Source organism: Anabas testudineus, chromosome 14 (assembly GCF_900324465.2).
Source record: "Anabas testudineus chromosome 14, fAnaTes1.2, whole genome shotgun sequence".
Classification (NCBI taxonomy): Eukaryota; Metazoa; Chordata; class Actinopteri; order Anabantiformes; family Anabantidae; genus Anabas; species Anabas testudineus.
The window spans coordinates 18,008,313-18,027,097 of NC_046623.1; the positions used below are offsets into that span (position 1 = coordinate 18,008,313).

The 18,785-nt window shown below is 39.5% G+C and overlaps 1 protein-coding gene across 1 annotated transcript; it reads left to right on the forward strand.

Moving 5' to 3' along the window:
* Positions 1-9,157: 9,157 nt before the first annotated feature.
* ube2b (ubiquitin-conjugating enzyme E2B (RAD6 homolog)) lies at positions 9,158-18,509 on the forward strand. The gene is made up of 6 exons (XM_026372878.1): positions 9,158-9,322; positions 12,310-12,390; positions 13,127-13,152; positions 15,444-15,533; positions 15,817-15,905; positions 16,710-18,509. Exons 1-6 carry the CDS (start codon positions 9,279-9,281, stop codon positions 16,836-16,838), a joined length of 459 nt encoding a protein of 152 aa, XP_026228663.1. The 5' UTR covers positions 9,158-9,278; the 3' UTR covers positions 16,839-18,509.
* The last annotated feature ends 276 nt before the right edge of the window (positions 18,510-18,785 follow it).

The following is an 18,785-nucleotide window of genomic DNA, read 5'->3' on the forward strand; positions in this document are numbered from 1 at the left end:
TCTTTGGCTTCTATCTAAACATCCCAGTCTGATCTAAGTTTTTGAGTTTTTAGCTGTCTTATTAAGAACATTACAAACAGCCTTTATGCAAAAGATCTGGATTTGAATGGTCCCAGTATGTTGCAGTGGACTGTTTATTCAGATTAAAGAACTGCTTCTCTTTAAACACAGTGAACATGTATCATCCACCCTCCATCCGGTGTCTCTGTGGTTGCTTGTATCCAGCCTGACGCAGCAGCTGAGCGCCGCTCGACGCGAACAGCAACCGGAGACTGGTGACGGTGAATGCGCCATTGGATCAGCGCGATGCGTCCCCGGCGGTTTTATTGGCTCAGCGTTTCATGGAGAAGTTACCGGAGAATACATCACCGCCGCTTGTTTTGGCCTCGTTGTGAATTTAGTGGTGTGGCCATGATGTCACTGTTTTACATGGAGCTCACTAAAGTAAACAGAAGGCAACAAGTCCAACTCCTTATAGACACAGGACACTGGGAATGAATCCACCAGACCTCAGCCTGGTCTGTCGTGGTCCACATCCAGAAAGATCGTTGATATTAATATATGGGCTTTGTGCCTAATAACAAAAATATGAAATAACACCAGCTTTAAATCTTTCTGAATGGAAATATTTTCTACTAGCTACTTTCATATATCAGATGCTTTCTTCTTCTTCTGACCACATTTCTCTATCATTAAAAGAGCCTGCTCTATTGGAAATGTCAAAAAGCCAACACAGGCCTTTCTTATAACTGTCCTGAACCAAATGAAAAACAGATCTTCCAAATCCATTGAAAGCAGGAATCTACATAATCTCACAGAAACTGACAGTATAAGAAACTAAAATTTGATGGAAGCACTGAACTTAATGTCATATTAAGCACTTTGCCTTTATTCTTCCAGTTTAAAACATTCACTCCAGTTTTGTGACTCCGCTTATTTTTTCATCCTTCCATGGAAATAAAATTACTGACACATTACTGTTTTAATGACTCCTTAATGTGAACCGGACACGTCTGAAGCTGCAGAGAAATATTACGAGTACAGTATGTGTTACCTCAGCAAGAAAATGTTTTACCTCAGCTAGGTGTTGAATAAATGCCGGGGCATTAAACCCCTAAAGGTTTCCACTACTCTAAGTTAGGAATGACTGAATGAAAGATTATTTCACACCGAACTTCCTACTTCACCTACAAATTCACAGGACAAAGTGTGAAGTGTATTTCACATACTGTACAAAAACTACTAACATTTTACAAACAGAAATTATATGAATAGTTCTTTGTGAAGGTAGAGGTAGGTTAGCAGATCCACTGATCCACATGTCAAAGTAGTAGTTTTGCAAGTTCAAGCTCAAAGAAAAACTGTCCAGAAAATGTCTGTATGCATGCACAGGGGCCTGAGGAAGTGAAAATGTGAGTGGCAGTAATAATGTATGGACACTTTGCATCTTTACTTTCCCTGCACCGTGACTGAATAGTAATCTGTTGCCTCTTATTATAATTAACCTGACTCATTGTGTTAGCAAGAGGCCACCATAACTCACTATGTCGTCCAGTAACATTCTAATAATAACTTCTTTACTGCATCTGAAACTCTGTCACAAACCCAAATAAAATACATTTCCGGCCCCATCTGGTCGACCAGTCAGAATGTGAACCTCAGTTTCTACCACAAAAAGACACCACACATCAAACGAGCAGCGATCAAAGGCTGAATGTGTTCTTCCTTTCATGGCCACTCACTGACGCACTGACACATACAAGCATCATGATAATTAATAATCAACCTATCTGAAATGGAACCTGTTAGCCTGCTTTGATAACACGATGAAACACGAGGCAAGATGAAAGAGTGATAAATTATGGTTTAATATGCTCAAATAAACAAAGGGGGACGTTTCACTGCGGATACACAAGTTACCTTCACATTGTGAAGAATAGAGACTTGCAGTAGTGCTCTTATCTTCTTTTAGAGTCATTAGGCTGGAAAGAAACACCTTGAAAACACCTCCTGTTTTAGGTTCAGCTCTATTTTAAAGACATCTATTTTCTTCCTACAGCATCAATACAATCCCACAGAGAATGAACGCTGTGTGTGTGTGTGTGTGTGTGTGCTGTAATGACACAGCTCTCCAAACTTTATTAAGAAACAGATTAAAATGTGCAGAGCAGAACCCAGCTGCTGCTACTGCTCTGTGTTTTTGCTGTTTTTCCCCATTGAGCCTCTCCTGCAACAACAAACCATGTAATCATCTGCGTTTTTGAGAGCGCTCTCCTTATAATTGAAAATCTCTGTTTGCAGGCCCACAGTGAAAACAGGCAACAATCTTGTGCTTTGCACAGGCTGGAAACAAAGGCATCAGCTGCATCCTTGAAATCAAAATCCTAACAAGGATCTGAAACTGATAATCAGTTTGACTCTTAAATTTCAGATCATATTTTGGATTATCTGCATCTTCAACCATGTTTGTGTTTAGTGGTTCTTCCCTTTGTGCTCCACAGGCGTCTGAGTCATGATGAACCTCCACGTCGTCCAGTTTCAAAGCTCTTAAACCGTGACCCTGTAGCCTGTTTTAGATCATGATAAGCATCCTCTGGATCGTTGTTTTCCACATTAACATTTCATCGATCGCTTTGGAAACAAGCTCATTCGGGCTGTCTGATTGTTGTGGACCTGGGCATTTGTCCAACTGTGCACACCCGAGCAGCTTGTTCCACCTCCTGAGGTCTTTATAAGTTTATCTGTGTTGTATTTTAGCTTAATTATCTTAATTAACCTAATTTGGGTTTCATGCTACTCTTTTCTAGTTATGTCTTTTTATATTATGTCTTGCGTTAACTTTACATATTGGGTTGATGCCTTTTAGTCTGAGTTTATTTTGTCTTTCTTGGACCTGAATTTAATTTGAAGGTATACGTGTGGACACGTTTCAGATTCTTCTCTAATTTGTGCAGATCTTTCCTGTCATAGCCTTATATTAAGCATGTGACTGACTCACACTACAAAACAGCAAGTCCTCCTCTGCATAATATAAATAAAACAGAATCACAGGAAAAGATACGTTTAAAAGGTGGATTACACAGTTGGGTCGCTTTTATCATTTAACTTTCCCCATCTCATGCATGTCTCTGGTGATGACAGAAAGTTTGTTTTTGTAGTTTCTTCGATCTGGAAGCGTTGACACGTTGAGGCCAAAGACAAACACAGGCAACACAATACAGGAGCTTAATCCACAGAAACACGACCCTCAGCTGCACTGTGGCAGAATTCGAGCCACCATGAGCTCTAACACACCATGAAGGATACACCGGGATACATGATTCTTTTATCACCACCAATCAAATGACTGCAATTTATCACTGGGCATTAGTCTCTGTCGTCGTGCCCATTTGGTTATAAAAGCTATTCGGGTATTGCTGCTGCTGTTCAACATCTAAATTTAAATTCTCTGCATGTGCCAAGGCAGTTTGTATAAAAGCCCTTTTAATTCTAGGCGAGCAGATGCAGAATGCGTGATTGATGCTGATGCCAAGCTATCAGGATAAAATGTCTGAACCCTCTTGTAAACGACACTGTCAGAGGAATGTGTTTGTCTCTGATGTGGCCGAGGAATTGATCATGATAAATGGGCTGTATTGGAAAGTTGGGTGATGATACTGTTTGTGATATTAGAGGAAAGGAGAGGACAGTCAGACGCCCAGCAGGTGGGTGGGACAGAGACACATCCCACCCCCCCAGAAAAGAGCCACTGTTTGTATAACAATAGCTCATTAGGCATCTAGTGTAAACATTACATCAGTGGTGCATTGTGAAGTCATGTGACAGTTACCCTCTGCATAACCTTGAGAAAGTCCGAATGAGGAGAAGACAGACACAAAAGCAGAGGAGCACATTCATTAGATAGATAATATATGTAGATATTATATATGTGCTTATTAGGACTTTCGATGACTGTTTTTAGTTTCATTATTAGTTTTTGCTTTTTAAGTTTCTTTCGTCTGTCTCTTTATGTTTGTCTTCTTTTTTTACCCGTCAGGCTAAATATAGTGACACATATATAAAACAATAAAAAAAGGGAGAGAGATGGAGGAACAGTCACTACCTCGCTTTCTCCTTCCACCAATTAGCAACCAGTATTGTGTCTCCAGGATACCTGAAACCATGACAACAGCAGGTTACTGCTCCCATCTGAGATCTTGGGCTCCATCTGCTGTTAACAAAGCAGACGTCCAGGCTGCTTATCCTCAGTCACTTTGAGGACTGACTTTGGGAAATGAGCAAGGGGCTCTGTTACAGGAAAGATCCCCTTTGTTCATCTTTGTGCAGCGGTGAGCCGGAGTCCAAGGACAAAGAAATCCTTAAGGTCAAACTTTATTTCTTGTAACAAACAGCCACAGTCCTTCGGTAGTACACCTAGCACTATTTACATAGCCTGTAAAGTCTGCTAGTGTAAATCACACAGACATTACAGGAGGCAGATTTTACCTTGTCCATCAGACACTGGCTCGGTTTACAAAATAATCTTAAAGTTTTCATTTGAAAATGGGTCTGGCTCAGCTGGCACGGGCGTAATTTAGTGACAGAAATATGGAACTGAAGGATGACAGGTGGTTTTACAGTGGGTTGAGATGAAAACCACTAAGACGACGAAGACCTTGAGTTAACATTATTTCCAAGTTCAGAATGAACCTTTGTGCGCAGGACGTGTGGAGTTCTGTGTTCACACTGGAGGAGCTTTGAATGACTTCTGCTTAAGAAAGAGCACAGAGTTCAAAATATATCATCTGATGCTATTTCTTACACGCTTGTTTCTTTATCCTTGTGTGCAGTTGGAGAGTTCAGCACAACAGAGGTGTTTTTTCATCACACTTCTTCAATATTCAGCCTCATTCTATCTTGTTCTGTCCTGTTTTCTTTGGCTTATATTTCTCCCCCTCATATCTTGTAAAGGTCGGTGCTGTTTTAAAGAAAATGAAACCACCACATAACTTTGTGGTGATTCAGACAAACAAACCTGAAACCAATAATCCAAAGGTTCTTACATACACAGAGCCCGACGCCTTCACCGACACAATATGAAAGAAGATTGACAGAAGGCAACAAACTGCATACTGTATATATTTGTGGTTTTCAGCTCAGCATTAGATCTGTTCATACCCAGGGCCAGTTACACCTTCATTGTTTTTCATGCCTCACTGACGCATGCTGTATAAATGAATTGCTACAAAAAGCCCTGTTGTTGCATCAGCAATGAATAATGAATTGCAGCTCATAGTAATCTGCAGTAGCAGCCGGTTTCAAAGTTTCATATTCCCTTAATTGTAGAGATGTTGTGAGAAGCGTTCATCAAAGCATTAATAGAAAAAACAGCAAAAGCATTCCGACTGGTTTTTGTTTTAATGATCCTTCTGTCTGAGTTTCCCAACTGTGAAGCAACATACGTCTGGTCTAATTATCAATGGCTTGTTTTTAAAGATCCGTTTTTGGCTTTGAATAAAAGCAGTTGCCAAATGTATAAATGTTTATCACACCAGCTGAGTCCAGGTTGTTCAGCTTGGGTGGAACAACCAATTTAATTAATTAACTGTGTATTAGCCTAATACCTATGCCTCCCCCTCTGTGAGGCTGAATGCAGTTTTTTTCAGTTTCTGTTTCTAAAAAAACATGTGAAGGTGAAAGACGCCAAGACTATAAGTGTGCAGCACATTAGTGGCTCCATCTAGGGTCTATTTTAAACACCACACTAATGTGACCATGCTGACATGATCAACAGTGACGATGTTAACGCTGGTATTTAACACTAGTAAAGCAACAAATGCTAGTTAGTGTGAAGTAAAGTACCACAAAGCAAAGGAGGTTAAAAGCCAGATGTGTGTTATTGCAGCCTTAAAGGAAATTCAGAGGATTAATAGGTCAGTGCAGTGTGGTGTGGGTCTGCAAACACACTTTTTGTACTACATTTCATTTCAATCCATCTTAAAACTAACTGTTGAAAGATTCAGCTGCAGATCCAATAACTTCACTGTAATCAATCCAAACTGCATCACCACCACTGCTGTATGTACCGGTGTCCTTCACAGATCCTAAAAACTCACCGAGACGCTCCAACAGACCACAGGCTTGACCGACTGCCTGAACACTAACCCAGTCAGCTGTGTAATTTAATTACGTCTATTGCCCATCCAGATGCAAGGAGACATCACAGCTCTAATGAGACAATTAGCGTGTACCATCTTAAAGCTGTGCTGCTCATACGCGCTGATGGCTGCTGTACATGTTGATGGCTCCATTCCTGACCCTCCTTAACACTCAGACTGGAGTCTTCCAGCCGACAGCAGGTTTCTGTGGAAACTAATGGGTCATTAGAGTGAGGCTGACGAGTGAGGTAAAAGGGCTGCGTGACCTCTCCATCCACAGTACATGAGGGAGAGAAAGGGAGAAATCATACAGTACATAAAGGTAGAAAAAAGTTAAACCTCCGTGAATGCCAACGATCTACCAGCTAATATTAATAGACCTGTTCAGACATACTGCAATGAAATACTTCACGGTCATGTTAATGAAAAGAGGAACACCGCAGTCGGTCACAGAGTCTTCATGAAAGTAGTGAACCATTTCTCTTCCCTTTCTATTAAAAGCACCTGAGCTCAGCAGTAATACTGTCTTCCTGTCTATTTTGGCTTCATGGGGTCATTGTCCAGCTTCTGGCGGACAGACATGAGGTCTCACTGGAGAATTACAGAGCAAGAAGTGCCGCTTTAAGATGTTCCAAAACACTAACCAGTACATAAATACATTTACTACATCCCGGCTGATAAAATCTAGTTTTTATTGATTCTGACATCATATAATTTAATTTTTTTATTTCTGAAATATTAACACATGATGTTACTACGTTTTTACATTAAATAAAGAAACTTGCTCTTCATTTCTGGCTGATGGGAAGCAGGAAAAAGACTCATGTTGTAGCCAGAGCCTTTTGTCTATGTGACCTAAATTCTCTTAATAGTGAAATGCTAACGGGTGTTTTGGTCTATTGATAGTTGCAGCCTGGACTCTCTCAGGGAAATGGTCAAGAGAAGATTTAAGCTACAGTATTTTTGATTGTCAGCTTCTTGAGGGAGATTTCACTGAAACCCTGCAGGGGGACTCATGGGGCTTTTACTCTCTCAACATGTAGTTAAATGTGTTTAGTTAGGCAATGTGATCCTGGTCTTGGTCTTGGTTGATTACTGCAACAAATTAAACTAGAGTTAATAACTATGTTTATTCATAAATTGATTAATCTGCTGATTATTTTTGATTATTTTGATTGTTTGTTTTATGCAACTTTATTCACATACGGGAAAAATCATGACTGAATGCATTTCTTATTTTATGAAAGTAAAATTAGATTGTTATGTATATTTCAGATTATCTCTTTTCTTTTTCAAGGGAACTATAAACATCTAGCATATCCAGGAGCTTGTGTAGGAAACTTTACATCTGGTACTAAAATGAGCCCAAAAGGTCAACATTTTGTGTTGTTACACTTTTTGACCTGACAAACATCGAGTCATTTGTTCTTTGGCTATTTTCGTCACTTTTGTACAGGTCTATTTTTCTTTTTTGAAGCAAAGTCTAATTGTATTTTACAAATGTTGCAGCATAAAAGTCACATGATTTAAAATCACTTCATTTTTTCGCATTAGCTACACACAGATTATCTAGATTTATTGCTGAGTAGATTTTTGGACTGGTGCACATGCATTTTTATTTTTACCTGTCATCCTCGCAGAAGTCATCTACTTTAACTGATCACATCAGGTGATGTGGTACTGTATGAATGATACTGTTAGTCAATTTAAATTTAACACCTCCACAACTACACCATGCTGTACTCACCTTATCAGATGTTGATCTCACGGCAGCAGGAGATATGAGAACAGCTGTGATCTGTGTTTTGAATAAAACAGTTATGTGTGTGCTTTAACTTTGATGAACTCCACTGAGGCTCACGCTGGCCTGCACCTCGTCATGTGTGCCTCCATGAAGTTAGAAAATGAGTGATGCTGTTACCATGACAACAGACGCAGTCATTATCTGTATATTCCTTTATCTGTGTAATGAATGCTATCTGTGTTAAGTCACCAAGGTCTCAGACATGCTTCAGTAACCTTTGAGAATATTACAGGTCAGTGAGAAAATGAGGCTCATAATTTAACCTTTACAGACTTAATATTGGGTATCAAAGACACTGTTTATGTAACAATAGAAATGATACCTGTTGGGCACAGACCTGGAGACCAGGCAGCCATCTACATCTACTGTGAAAAAATCAAAAGGTTCAGGGAAAAGTGTGCATGTCATGATCACATAATGGAAGCTGCATTCAAATGCAATTTCCTAGTGCTACATTAAAGAATCAATAGAGGAAGCACTGTATCGGAGATGCAGCCCTGGTAACACATAGGGCTGAAGGTTTAAAAGTTCATAAGTAACTGAACAAGTACACAAACTTGTCATATTCAATATGTGGTGGTAAAGAAGTCACTGAAAAGACGAGAACCTGCTTTGTTTAAAATACTGAGGTTTAAATACAGGGTTTAACTAGAAGCAGAGACTGCGGCTACAAGAGATGAGAAAATCTCCTGTGACACATCATGAGATGATACTTTACACTCATATCATGGACATGTTCTAATTATCATGTTGAAAGCGGTGCTTGAGGCCCAAGACCTATTGTCAGGCTATCACAGGGACAGACTAGTATTTTACTGGATGATTTCAGGGATATTTATAAAAGTAAATCTGAGTCTTATCTCATCTTACAGTATGAACTAATCACAGAAAGCCACAGTGACTCAGTTATTTAGTTATGGTGATTTTGCATTCATGCATTAAACCATCATTATTGTTATTTGTGTGCTTGCTGAACTCCCCATATGCAGTATATACTGTATATACTGTACACACAGATCCAACAGAAGGAGAACATGTGGGGAGCGTCAGATTGAACATCTGAACACCGGCAGCGTTGGAGGAGCCTCAGTAAACGGACTGGACCTGGATCTGGATCTGGACCTGGATCTGGATCTGGATCTGGACCTGGATCTGGATCTGGATCTGGATCTGGATCAGGATCTGGATCAGTGTGAGCAGCGACGTCACCGCTCGCACCGAGCCAGTTGTTTTGGGAGAAGAAGAAAAGAACAAGCTAGAAGCGGAAGGAGCCGTGTTAGCAACGGTAGTCGCTTTATCAGCACGGTTTAGGCTGTTTTCTTTACACATTTCCAATAATGTCAACCCCAGCAAGGAGACGGCTTATGAGAGATTTTAAAAGGTATAGTAGCGTTCCGTCTGTCATCTCTTGTGTTTGTGTGTAGCTAACAACGTTAGCCGGTGAAGCTATCGGTAGCTAGCTTAGCGTTAGCCGCTGGTGCAGAGAATAGCCTAGCTTGTGTTTAGGAAGCTAGACTGGAAAATAGAACCATTTGAAAGAGACTGTCTCATTACCTGACAACTGTCTGATTAGCAAAGGCATTATTGGGTTATTTTGGTGCTCTGTTATAAGACGACAGCTCGGCTTTATACAGGGTTTGTATCTAGAGAACAACGTTGGTCCTTCCACTCCTGGCCGGTTGGTTTGTTTGTTGCGGTAACGTTGGACCGGTTTCACTAGAGATTTATTTTGGGTGGATAAAAACACTTGTGGACATCCTGAGTTATTAGTTAAACCATTTGTCTTGTTCAAATTGGTCTCGATTTGAACGTAATTGCGACAGGATTTGTCTTAATTACCCAGAGCAGTCTGCAGGATCCGGGTTTTAAATGTGCTGCATGAAAACACAGCAGCAGTTAACAGGCAGCTAAGATTTCGGGTTTCAACCTCCTTTTAGCAGCAACGTGGCTTCCAGGTGTTGCTCCACTCGGAGTGAGCTCAGCTTCAGTGTTCATGCATGCTACTGCTTCCTTTGCTTCCTCTAAATGAAGTTAGTGGAGATAAACAGCCCCTGCACCTTCCTTGTTTAAATGACAATATCAAGTCATGCTGTGAATATGTTTGGGTTCGTAGGAGAGTAACACCTGGCAAGAGGGCCTTGTAAAACCTGCTATTCCCAATCTGTTGTCTTGCTCCATATGGCATCCCACAGTAGGTGTTTGTGCTGAATTCACACACCTGTCAGTGGATAAAACGATGCTAAGCTAGTCTACTAAGAAGCAGGACAGATAAAGTGTCACTGTAACTCTACTCCGCTGTGCAAGTCTCCCAGGTGGTGCACTGTAACGCACTGAGGCACAAAGGAAAACACAATGGCACATTAGTGGATCAACCTGTGGGTCCTCGCCAAGGCTGGCAGATTGAGCTCAGCCTTGCGTGATATTGCCTAAACCCCCTTGTTTGATCTGTAAGTCAAATTATTTGCACAATATGTGTCTTCAAACTGAGCTGTGTAATTGCTTGAACACTGACACTTGTGTGATGTTAGGGCTTCATACTTTGGACGTGAACTGGCTCTTTGCAGATCAAAACCTTTTTTGGTAAAGAATTCCTTCAGATAATATTCAAGGAAAACATCGCCTGAATGTTGTCTCTAAATGTATTTTTAGAATCAGTGGTAAAACTAGTAACCATACAATTAAATACTTTCACTTTCTTTTTATATTTTAGCGAGTTCAGCTTTGCAATAGTTGGAAGCTAGTCACATTTGTTTATAATGAGAAAACGGACAGCATAAAGTAATAATTTTTCAGGCTGGTGAAGAGTAACTTTTGATAAATGATGATTAATTAAGTTTAAGTTGAAGGCTGACCCACTGCTTCCTCGGCTTGTTTGTAACCCTCATTTTCCAAGTAAAATAATATAACTATTACTGTGTCTATCCAGTGGAGCATCCCTCCTCCAGCAGAGCTCTCAAGCAGATTATGGTAAATGAGGTTAATTGCAGTGGGTCTGTCCCCAGCTTGGGACGTTTACATGGATCTGCTCTCGCACACAGACACCCAAATCAGCCTACCTTGTTTCATAGCTGTAAGCTCTTATTAAGCCAGCTTTTACACCAGGCATGGGATTGCAGGCCTAAATAGTTGGTGGTGATTCCAGAGTCGGCTCACATGTTGGTGATGGTGGGGGATTAGACATTTATTGTGACACCTAAATTTAATCAAGAGAGAATGTCTGTTTGTCACATGTGCCCGATCCAGCAGAGTCTTGTTTTATCCACAGTTTACCAAATCAGACAGCTGTTTCATTTATGTCAAATGTTGACCTGTGATTTCTGTGTTTTTATTAGTTGATGTATTTGTTCCTAGGCAGTTGTTGCTGTGGCATTTGGGCCGTTTCCTTCGTGGAGCTACAGCTAATGAGTATTTACATTATTATTTGATGAATCCAACTATTATTTGGGGGATATGATGAATCATTTTAGCTCTAAAACGTCACAAAGTAGACTTGTACTCATCCTGTGTTTTTAGAAATGGTAAACCCAAACACAGTGATTTGAAACCATAACGACTAAGTAATCAAAATTCTCATAATTTGCAGACTTTACCTCCAGGCTCTGATATTTCTCAGTAATTTCTTACATCTAATTGACTGACTGGTTAATCTGATAATTGAAAAAAGAAAATCAACAGATTAACTGATTATGCCAATAGCATCAGTTGTAACTAATTTAACACGTAATCTTTACATTTGTAACAGTCAAGCAGACTGTAAAGTGAAACTTTACAGACTGAAAGTCTGTAAAAAGCATTTAGTTATATCTGATGTCATGGTGTTTCTGTAGTTGAGATTTATTATCCTCATGTTGATTTCAGTAACTTATAAGTTTGTTTATTTCAAACACACCCGTGCTGAAATGTAAAACATCTCACCTCCTTTCTAGGGAAACAACCATGTCTCAATAGTTTTCATACTGTATAGAGCATCAACAGGGACTGACAACATTTATTGATATAAAATCCTCTGGGTGCATCGTCTTTGTCTTTATCTTTATCGGATGCTCATGTACCACAGCAGCGCCTCAAATTAGTGCGAATGGTAAAGCTTGTGCTAACTGGTAGCAGGACAGTGTGCCTACTGAAGTCATGTTGATACAGCAGTTCATGTTTTGACTGATAATTATCCTGCAGTCAAGGTGTTAATCAAAACCCTCACACTCTCCCATCTTTGTCTTTCTTTCTCTCCATCTCTTTTTTGGTTTTTGTGTCTTTGTGCTTCTTTTCATCTCTTTCTCTGTGCTCTATTTCTTTCTTGCTTACTATCCACCTTTCCATGTCTCCTTCCTGTCTTCCCTTACCATGTTTATTTCTCTCCGTCTTACCCAGACTTCAAGAAGATCCTCCCACCGGTGTGAGCGGGGCACCATCAGAGAACAATATCATGCTTTGGAATGCTGTTATTTTTGGGTGAGTCATGCTCTAAATCCAACTCCGCCCTGTTGTCTTTGCTGTGCCACTGTGATTGTGATGCACAGTCTTCCCCCCCCCCATACACCCACCCTGCTGTTCTCCATGTTCTCCTGCTTTTTAAAAATATTTCTGATTACAGCTCTGATTGTGGCACAGAGCAGGCTGAAAAATCAGCGTGTAGAGATCCAGTGACTGATGGAAGAAAGAACAGAGGGTGAAAGGAAGGAAGGAAGGAATAGATTTAAAAAAACAGACCAAAATAGTTGCAGATTTGTTTATTGGTGCATAACCTAAAGTGTAATTAAAGGGAAAATGAATCATGAAAACCAAGTTACAAGTTATTTGTACGCTAGTTGCACTGGTTGTATGAAGTCAAAACTCAAAGTAATAAAATGGTTGGAACATAAGCAAATTGTGTAGCCAGAAGTAATTTAAAACCAAACAGGAAGCAACAAGGTTTAACAGAGAATCTAAAAATAGGCCGTTCCTTATCGAATTCAAAGTCAAAGTGGAAGCTGCCAGAAATGTAAAACAAGGGGGCAGCTGTTTTATTTGACCCCTTTACACACACTACAGTATGTGTGTAAATGTAGTGAGCTGATAAAAACTCAGGTGTCTGTGTAGAGTAGCCCTTAAATCCTAAACAGTAAAGATTGTTTTTTTTTTTATTGGTAGCACTGGGAATTTAAGGCATTTGGTAATAATTTAATTTCTCTCTCTTTGCCTTCTGCAGGCCTGTGGGAACGCCATTTGAAGACGGTAAGTTCTCCATTTTGATTAATCTTGTCCATAAAGTGCAGGCTCTGTGGAAGCACATCTATCCAAGCTCTGGATTTGATTTCACTTTCTCCTGCACTGTTATTATTGTAGAGCTGCCTCATGCAGTCCATCTATCGCAGTCTCTTGGGCTGCAGCAGATGTAAAATATGAAAAGCCAAACGTCTGAGAGTGATGGTGGGTTACACACCCAAGCAATCCATCTGACTGAGCACAAAATCACACACTCAGAAACATCACACCTATAAATAGTACTGTAAATACAAAACTATAATAAAAAACAGCAGGGAGTTAAGCTCTGGCAATATAAGGTCTAGAATTATTTAAAATAGTTAAGAGATGTTTTCAGTATGAAATACATGTTATAATCCCAGAATCCTATTTAATTTATAATGACATGGTGACATGATTTTAAAGAGCTGTAGCATTTTTTTAATTTCCCCTTTTCTGTTTAGCTCTTTAGTTGGTTGTTATTAAAATAATCACAGATATGAAAAGATAGGATCAGTGAGTTGTCTCAAAAGAATAGTCAAGTGTGCAGATGAACATTGAAACTGTAGCTGTAGCTTGTTAGAACTGTTTATCTTTCCACAACGGCCTTTGTGAAAATTATTTTTTAATGAACTCTTAATGGAAATGGCTGTAATATCTTCCAAAGTTAGATTATTTCTCTGCACAACATTGCATTTGTTTCCCAGGACACTGTTTCTGTGCTGAGCTGCAGTGAAAAGAAAAGAAAACAGTGGAATTTGGTGATTTGACTGAAAGAGCTGCAGAATTAGATGTTTTAAAGACCAGTATGAACAAGAGGAATGATCAGTGACTGTTTTTATATTAATACATATTACAGTGTGTGCACACTGGTGGTCTCTGGTGTTACACTAGTGGGCGTTCAGACAGACATCAGTCCTGCTTCAGGACATCTCATGAGTGTGAGACATTAAATATGGTCCAGGAAGCTCAGTTTATATCACAGAATAAACATCAACTCACTACGCACGTTTATGATACTGGACAGAGGATGAGGCTTTAGACTAAACTCTTTGTTTTGAACAACAGGAAATTATTAAATGATTAATTCTTATTAAGCTTTATTACTGGCACTACAATGGCACAAAAACTTTTACCATTGGTTGTCTGTGTTGAACACTTATGGTGAAGCTACCAACCACCAGCAAGACAACGCTGCAACTATCCCACCTGTAAATTGAAAAGCCACCGATCTTTTAAAATATATTATTATTATAATAATTTATTTTCTCCTAGTGATGCAAAGACCTCTAGTCGGTCAACCACTTTTCCATATTAGCAATATGCAATGTGTAGAGCATGTGCAGAGTAATACACAAACAATGGAACTTGTTTGCATACTCAGATTTTAAACATCACAACTTTATTATTTTCCTGCATCCTTCAGTTCAGTATCAGTTTATATTTTTATCTCATTCATGGACTTGGTACCTAACAGTTCCAGTAACTGTGAATATTAAACGTGTTCAGATAACTACCCACTCACCACAGCTGGCCGAGGCAGATGGCCGACCACCCTGAGTTAAAGTCAGTTTTTCCTCTCCATTGTCACCTAGTGCTGCTCAAGGGGGATTTGCTGTTTTTGTTTATATATATGTATATGTATATGTGTGTGTGTGTGTATGTATGTATGTATGTATGTATGTATGTATGTATGTATGTATATATATATATATATATATATATATATATATATATATATATAAACCTCTCTCTCTCTCACTATAAATATAAATATAAAAACAAAAACAGCAAATCCCCCTTGAGCAGCACTAGGTGACAATGGAGAGGAAAAACTGACTTATATGTATGTGTGTATATATATAAAATTTGAACCGTGTTCGTGTTTGGTGCTATGTAAATAACTGAATAAACAGGGGATACGCACACATCCAACCACAAAGACACACACTCTTCTGTCTGTAATTATGATTGGTGTGGACCATTAAAAGTGCTGACTCAGGGTTTATTTCTTCCTCGTTAGTCAACTCCTTCCTTTTTATTCTCCTTTTAATCTTCAGCATCCACATCTCTGCCTCAGTGAAAGCTTGGCTTCTCTTTCTAGTTGAACCGACAGTATTTTTAGCAACATAATTATTTCTCTCGCTTTCTCTGACCACCTCGATGCTTCACATCTGTATTCTCCTCACAAAATTACTTGTGCACCCCTGAGCACACTCCCTCCCTCTTTCTGTTGTCCTCTCTTCATCTCACCGTCTTCCTCCCCTCCTCTGTCTCTGCAGGAACATTTAAGCTTCTGATAGAGTTTTCAGAGGAGTACCCAAACAAGCCTCCCACAGTTCGGTTTGTCTCCAGAATGTTTCACCCAAATGGTAAGAAGTACAGCTGCACACAGCACTCTCCAACCTGCACATTTATGCTCATTTAAACAATACATTTGCAAGTAGAGCAACATATCTTTTTATTATTAATTCTGTTCACAACCAACATCTGCAGTTGAGTTATTGGTGTGTGAAGTAAACATTTTTTGCGTGTAGTTCTTCATCTAGATGCTTCAATTCAATCTTCACCATCTGTTTGTTAAAAGAGCATGTTTATATTTAACATTCAGTCCACAAACTGGTTTGAAACTTGACTGTGTTGTCTGTTTTCCAGTTTACGCAGACGGCAGTATATGTTTAGACATCCTTCAGAATCGCTGGAGCCCCACATATGATGTGTCGTCCATACTCACCTCCATCCAGGTTGGTTGGTTTAACATAAATAATAATGATAAAAAACTCCCTTCAGCAGATCTGTACACAGACTACAAACAAACACACACATCTGTCCTCACTACAGTTTGGGCATAATGATATGACAGGAGCAGCATTTCTACAACACGACTCTGACACAAGCAATTAGTCGTGCAGACTGTGCATCACATGAATGATTATATTGACAGTTTTTATATATTAGGAAAGAAAGGAGTGTCTTCTATATGTATCCCCTGAGTAGGCAGGGATAGCTGGTGACGTTTGTAATCATTAGTATGTACAGGGTGCACAACAACTTAGAGTCTGAATGGTGTCACACATGCTGTTTCATCACCAATGTACATGGGAAAGTTTCCACTCAGAAAGAAATCCTGGTGATTTCTCTCGAGCTGGCATGGACTCTGTGATTCTACTACCTGTGGCAGCATAAAGACAATCAAGATTATCTTGGTTTACAGAACAGCACTGCAGCAAAATGCCACAACAAACCTCCCTCAAGCAGGCATGGCAGGCTTCTCTACTTGCACTGTCCTTAAAGCATTGCCCAATTATCTAAGGTAGTTTATGGAAGTTGATGTTTCAGTGCAGCCTGTGTTCCAAAGGGAGACACTTCAGGTATGAGAGACGAGAATAAATGAGAAGCAGTATTCCTCATAACTTTATAACAATTTGTTTTTATATTTTTGTATAAACACTGTCAACGTTCCATTCAGAGCATCTGTTTTGGTCATTTATGCTGATAAAGTCCAGGACAGGTGAATATTTTTCTAAAATCTTCCTTATTGTCCACAGTCGTTGCTGGACGAGCCAAACCCCAACAGCCCAGCCAACAGTCAGGCCGCACAGCTCTATCAGGAAAACAAGAGGGAGTACGAGAAGAGGGTGACGGCCATTGTGGAGCAGAGCTGGGTGGACGTCTGAGCTTGTCTCATTTCCTGCTCCCTCCTCTCTATTATCCTGTCATCATCATCCCAGTACTTCAGTCTATCATTTTTACCTCATCAAGGAAAAAAAACAGCAACAATATCAGAAGAACTCAAGTGCCACCCTAAAAAAAAAAAAAAAGATCCAGAGAACAACCAAACCAGAATGCACATTAACCTGCTTGCCAATACATTTGAGGAAACAAGGGAGGGAAACTAATCCCTAATCTGTGTTTCTTAATTTTACTTTTGTTATTGCATGATGTGAAATAAGTTATTGCTAACAGAACTTGTAATATATCTTTGTTTCTTGTTTGTTTTTTTCTGTTTGGACTGATGCTGTTAGTGTTTGAGTTTTACAGATTCTTTTCTTTTTCCCTTTGGAAGATTTTTTTTCCTAGTATGTACAACTTGGCTGTTTGGAAAGGGCAGGTTGATGACCAAATGAGCATATTTTAGAAGTTGCAGAATAACCCAGTGCATGCCTTTTGAGTGTTGGTTTTGCCACAGATGCAGCTGATAAAGAACAATCTGGTCTGTTCCTGTGCATCTCTGTTATTTTAAGACACAGTAGGTTTGGGCTTGCACACGTCACAGGCTGCAACAGCGCCAAGTCTCTCTTCCACTGATGAATCATGACTCACTGGCTAGCAAGCACTGAGCTTTTATTTTAATCAGTTCTGCTCTATGGTTGAAAATGATAGAGAGGGAGTGTATTTGTGAAAACAGACATTAACACTTAAATGGAACAACTATTAATGTGGAGCATAAGGTTAGTTGGAAAGAGGGTGGGAGTCCCAGATGCATAATATGGTTTTCATTTCAGTTATTTTACTTAAATCTGGTGATAGGGTCATGGTTCTCCTCTGTCTCACAGTGTAACACTGTAAAAACGTATGGACGTATAAAGGCTGTAAAAGCCTGTGCTCTGAGATGCAGCTTTTCACTCGTGGTTCACAGGACTTACGATAACAATCGTAGCAAGTATAAAGTTAATAAGTGCTGGTTGGGGTGTACTTCTACATCATGTTCTCTTTTGCTTCCCTCAGTTAATTTTCTATAACGCCTGTATGACTTGTCCTAGTCCATAATGTGTGGGGTAGCATTTAAAAACAAACTGTTCTCTGCTCCGTCTCCTGACAGCTCATCTGAGGCTGGCGCCCACATGTTTTTAATTTCCCTCATCACAGAATAACAGCGACAAAATGCTTTGTCGCCTGTGACGCGTCTGCTTGAATGAAGTGTGAACACACAGCGATGCCCAGTGCACATACTATTTTGATCTAAATGAGAGCAGATAATAAGAGGACTGACAGAACCAGCTGCTGCAGAGAAGAGCAGGGTGACATCAACTGTTTTCCCAACAGCTTAAGTTGTTTTCATGCCTGTAACTGTCTTTTTTATTTTATTTGTATGTGTCCAATTAAAAGACCACTTGAGTATAAATTTACTATTTAACCCTGCCAAACTCAGCTAATTAACCCATGAAGACAGTCATCATAAAACCATAAAGTTGCTCTTTTCTGATATGATAAAGGTCATATTGTGGCTTGTGACTTATTTCACCTAAGAAGCAGAAGGGATATGTTATAAAAATTTTGTGAATTAAACATAAAATGTATACTTATAACAAAATGCTGTATAAACATAATAAAACACATTTTTCAGACTTTCTCCTTTTTGGTCTTCCTGTTAATTTCCACAGGTTTACCAGATAACCTCAGCCTGTCAACATTAACAGTGAATGAATTGAACTGAATGAAAAATAACCCCATCTTCAAAAATCTCTCGGAACAGAGATGTTTTGCACCTAATTTAAAATATATCATTACAGTACACTGGGGGAAATTAGTCTAATAATTACCTTTGCCATGAGCTGGGGTTAAGTTGCTTAAAGATCACATATTACTCGTCTTTTCATTAAGCAAAATCATTTTCCCCCGGT

Bases quoted from the DNA above. Each gene is read 5' to 3' on its own strand.
- ube2b (XM_026372878.1), top strand. From the start codon at position 9,279: ATGTCAACCCCAGCAAGGAGACGGCTTATGAGAGATTTTAAAAG. The intron at 12,391-13,126 runs GTGAGTCATGCT...TGCCTTCTGCAG, and splicing joins TGGAATGCTGTTATTTTTGG to GCCTGTGGGAACGCCATTTG. The intron at 13,153-15,443 runs GTAAGTTCTCCA...CTGTCTCTGCAG, and splicing joins GGGAACGCCATTTGAAGACG to GAACATTTAAGCTTCTGATA.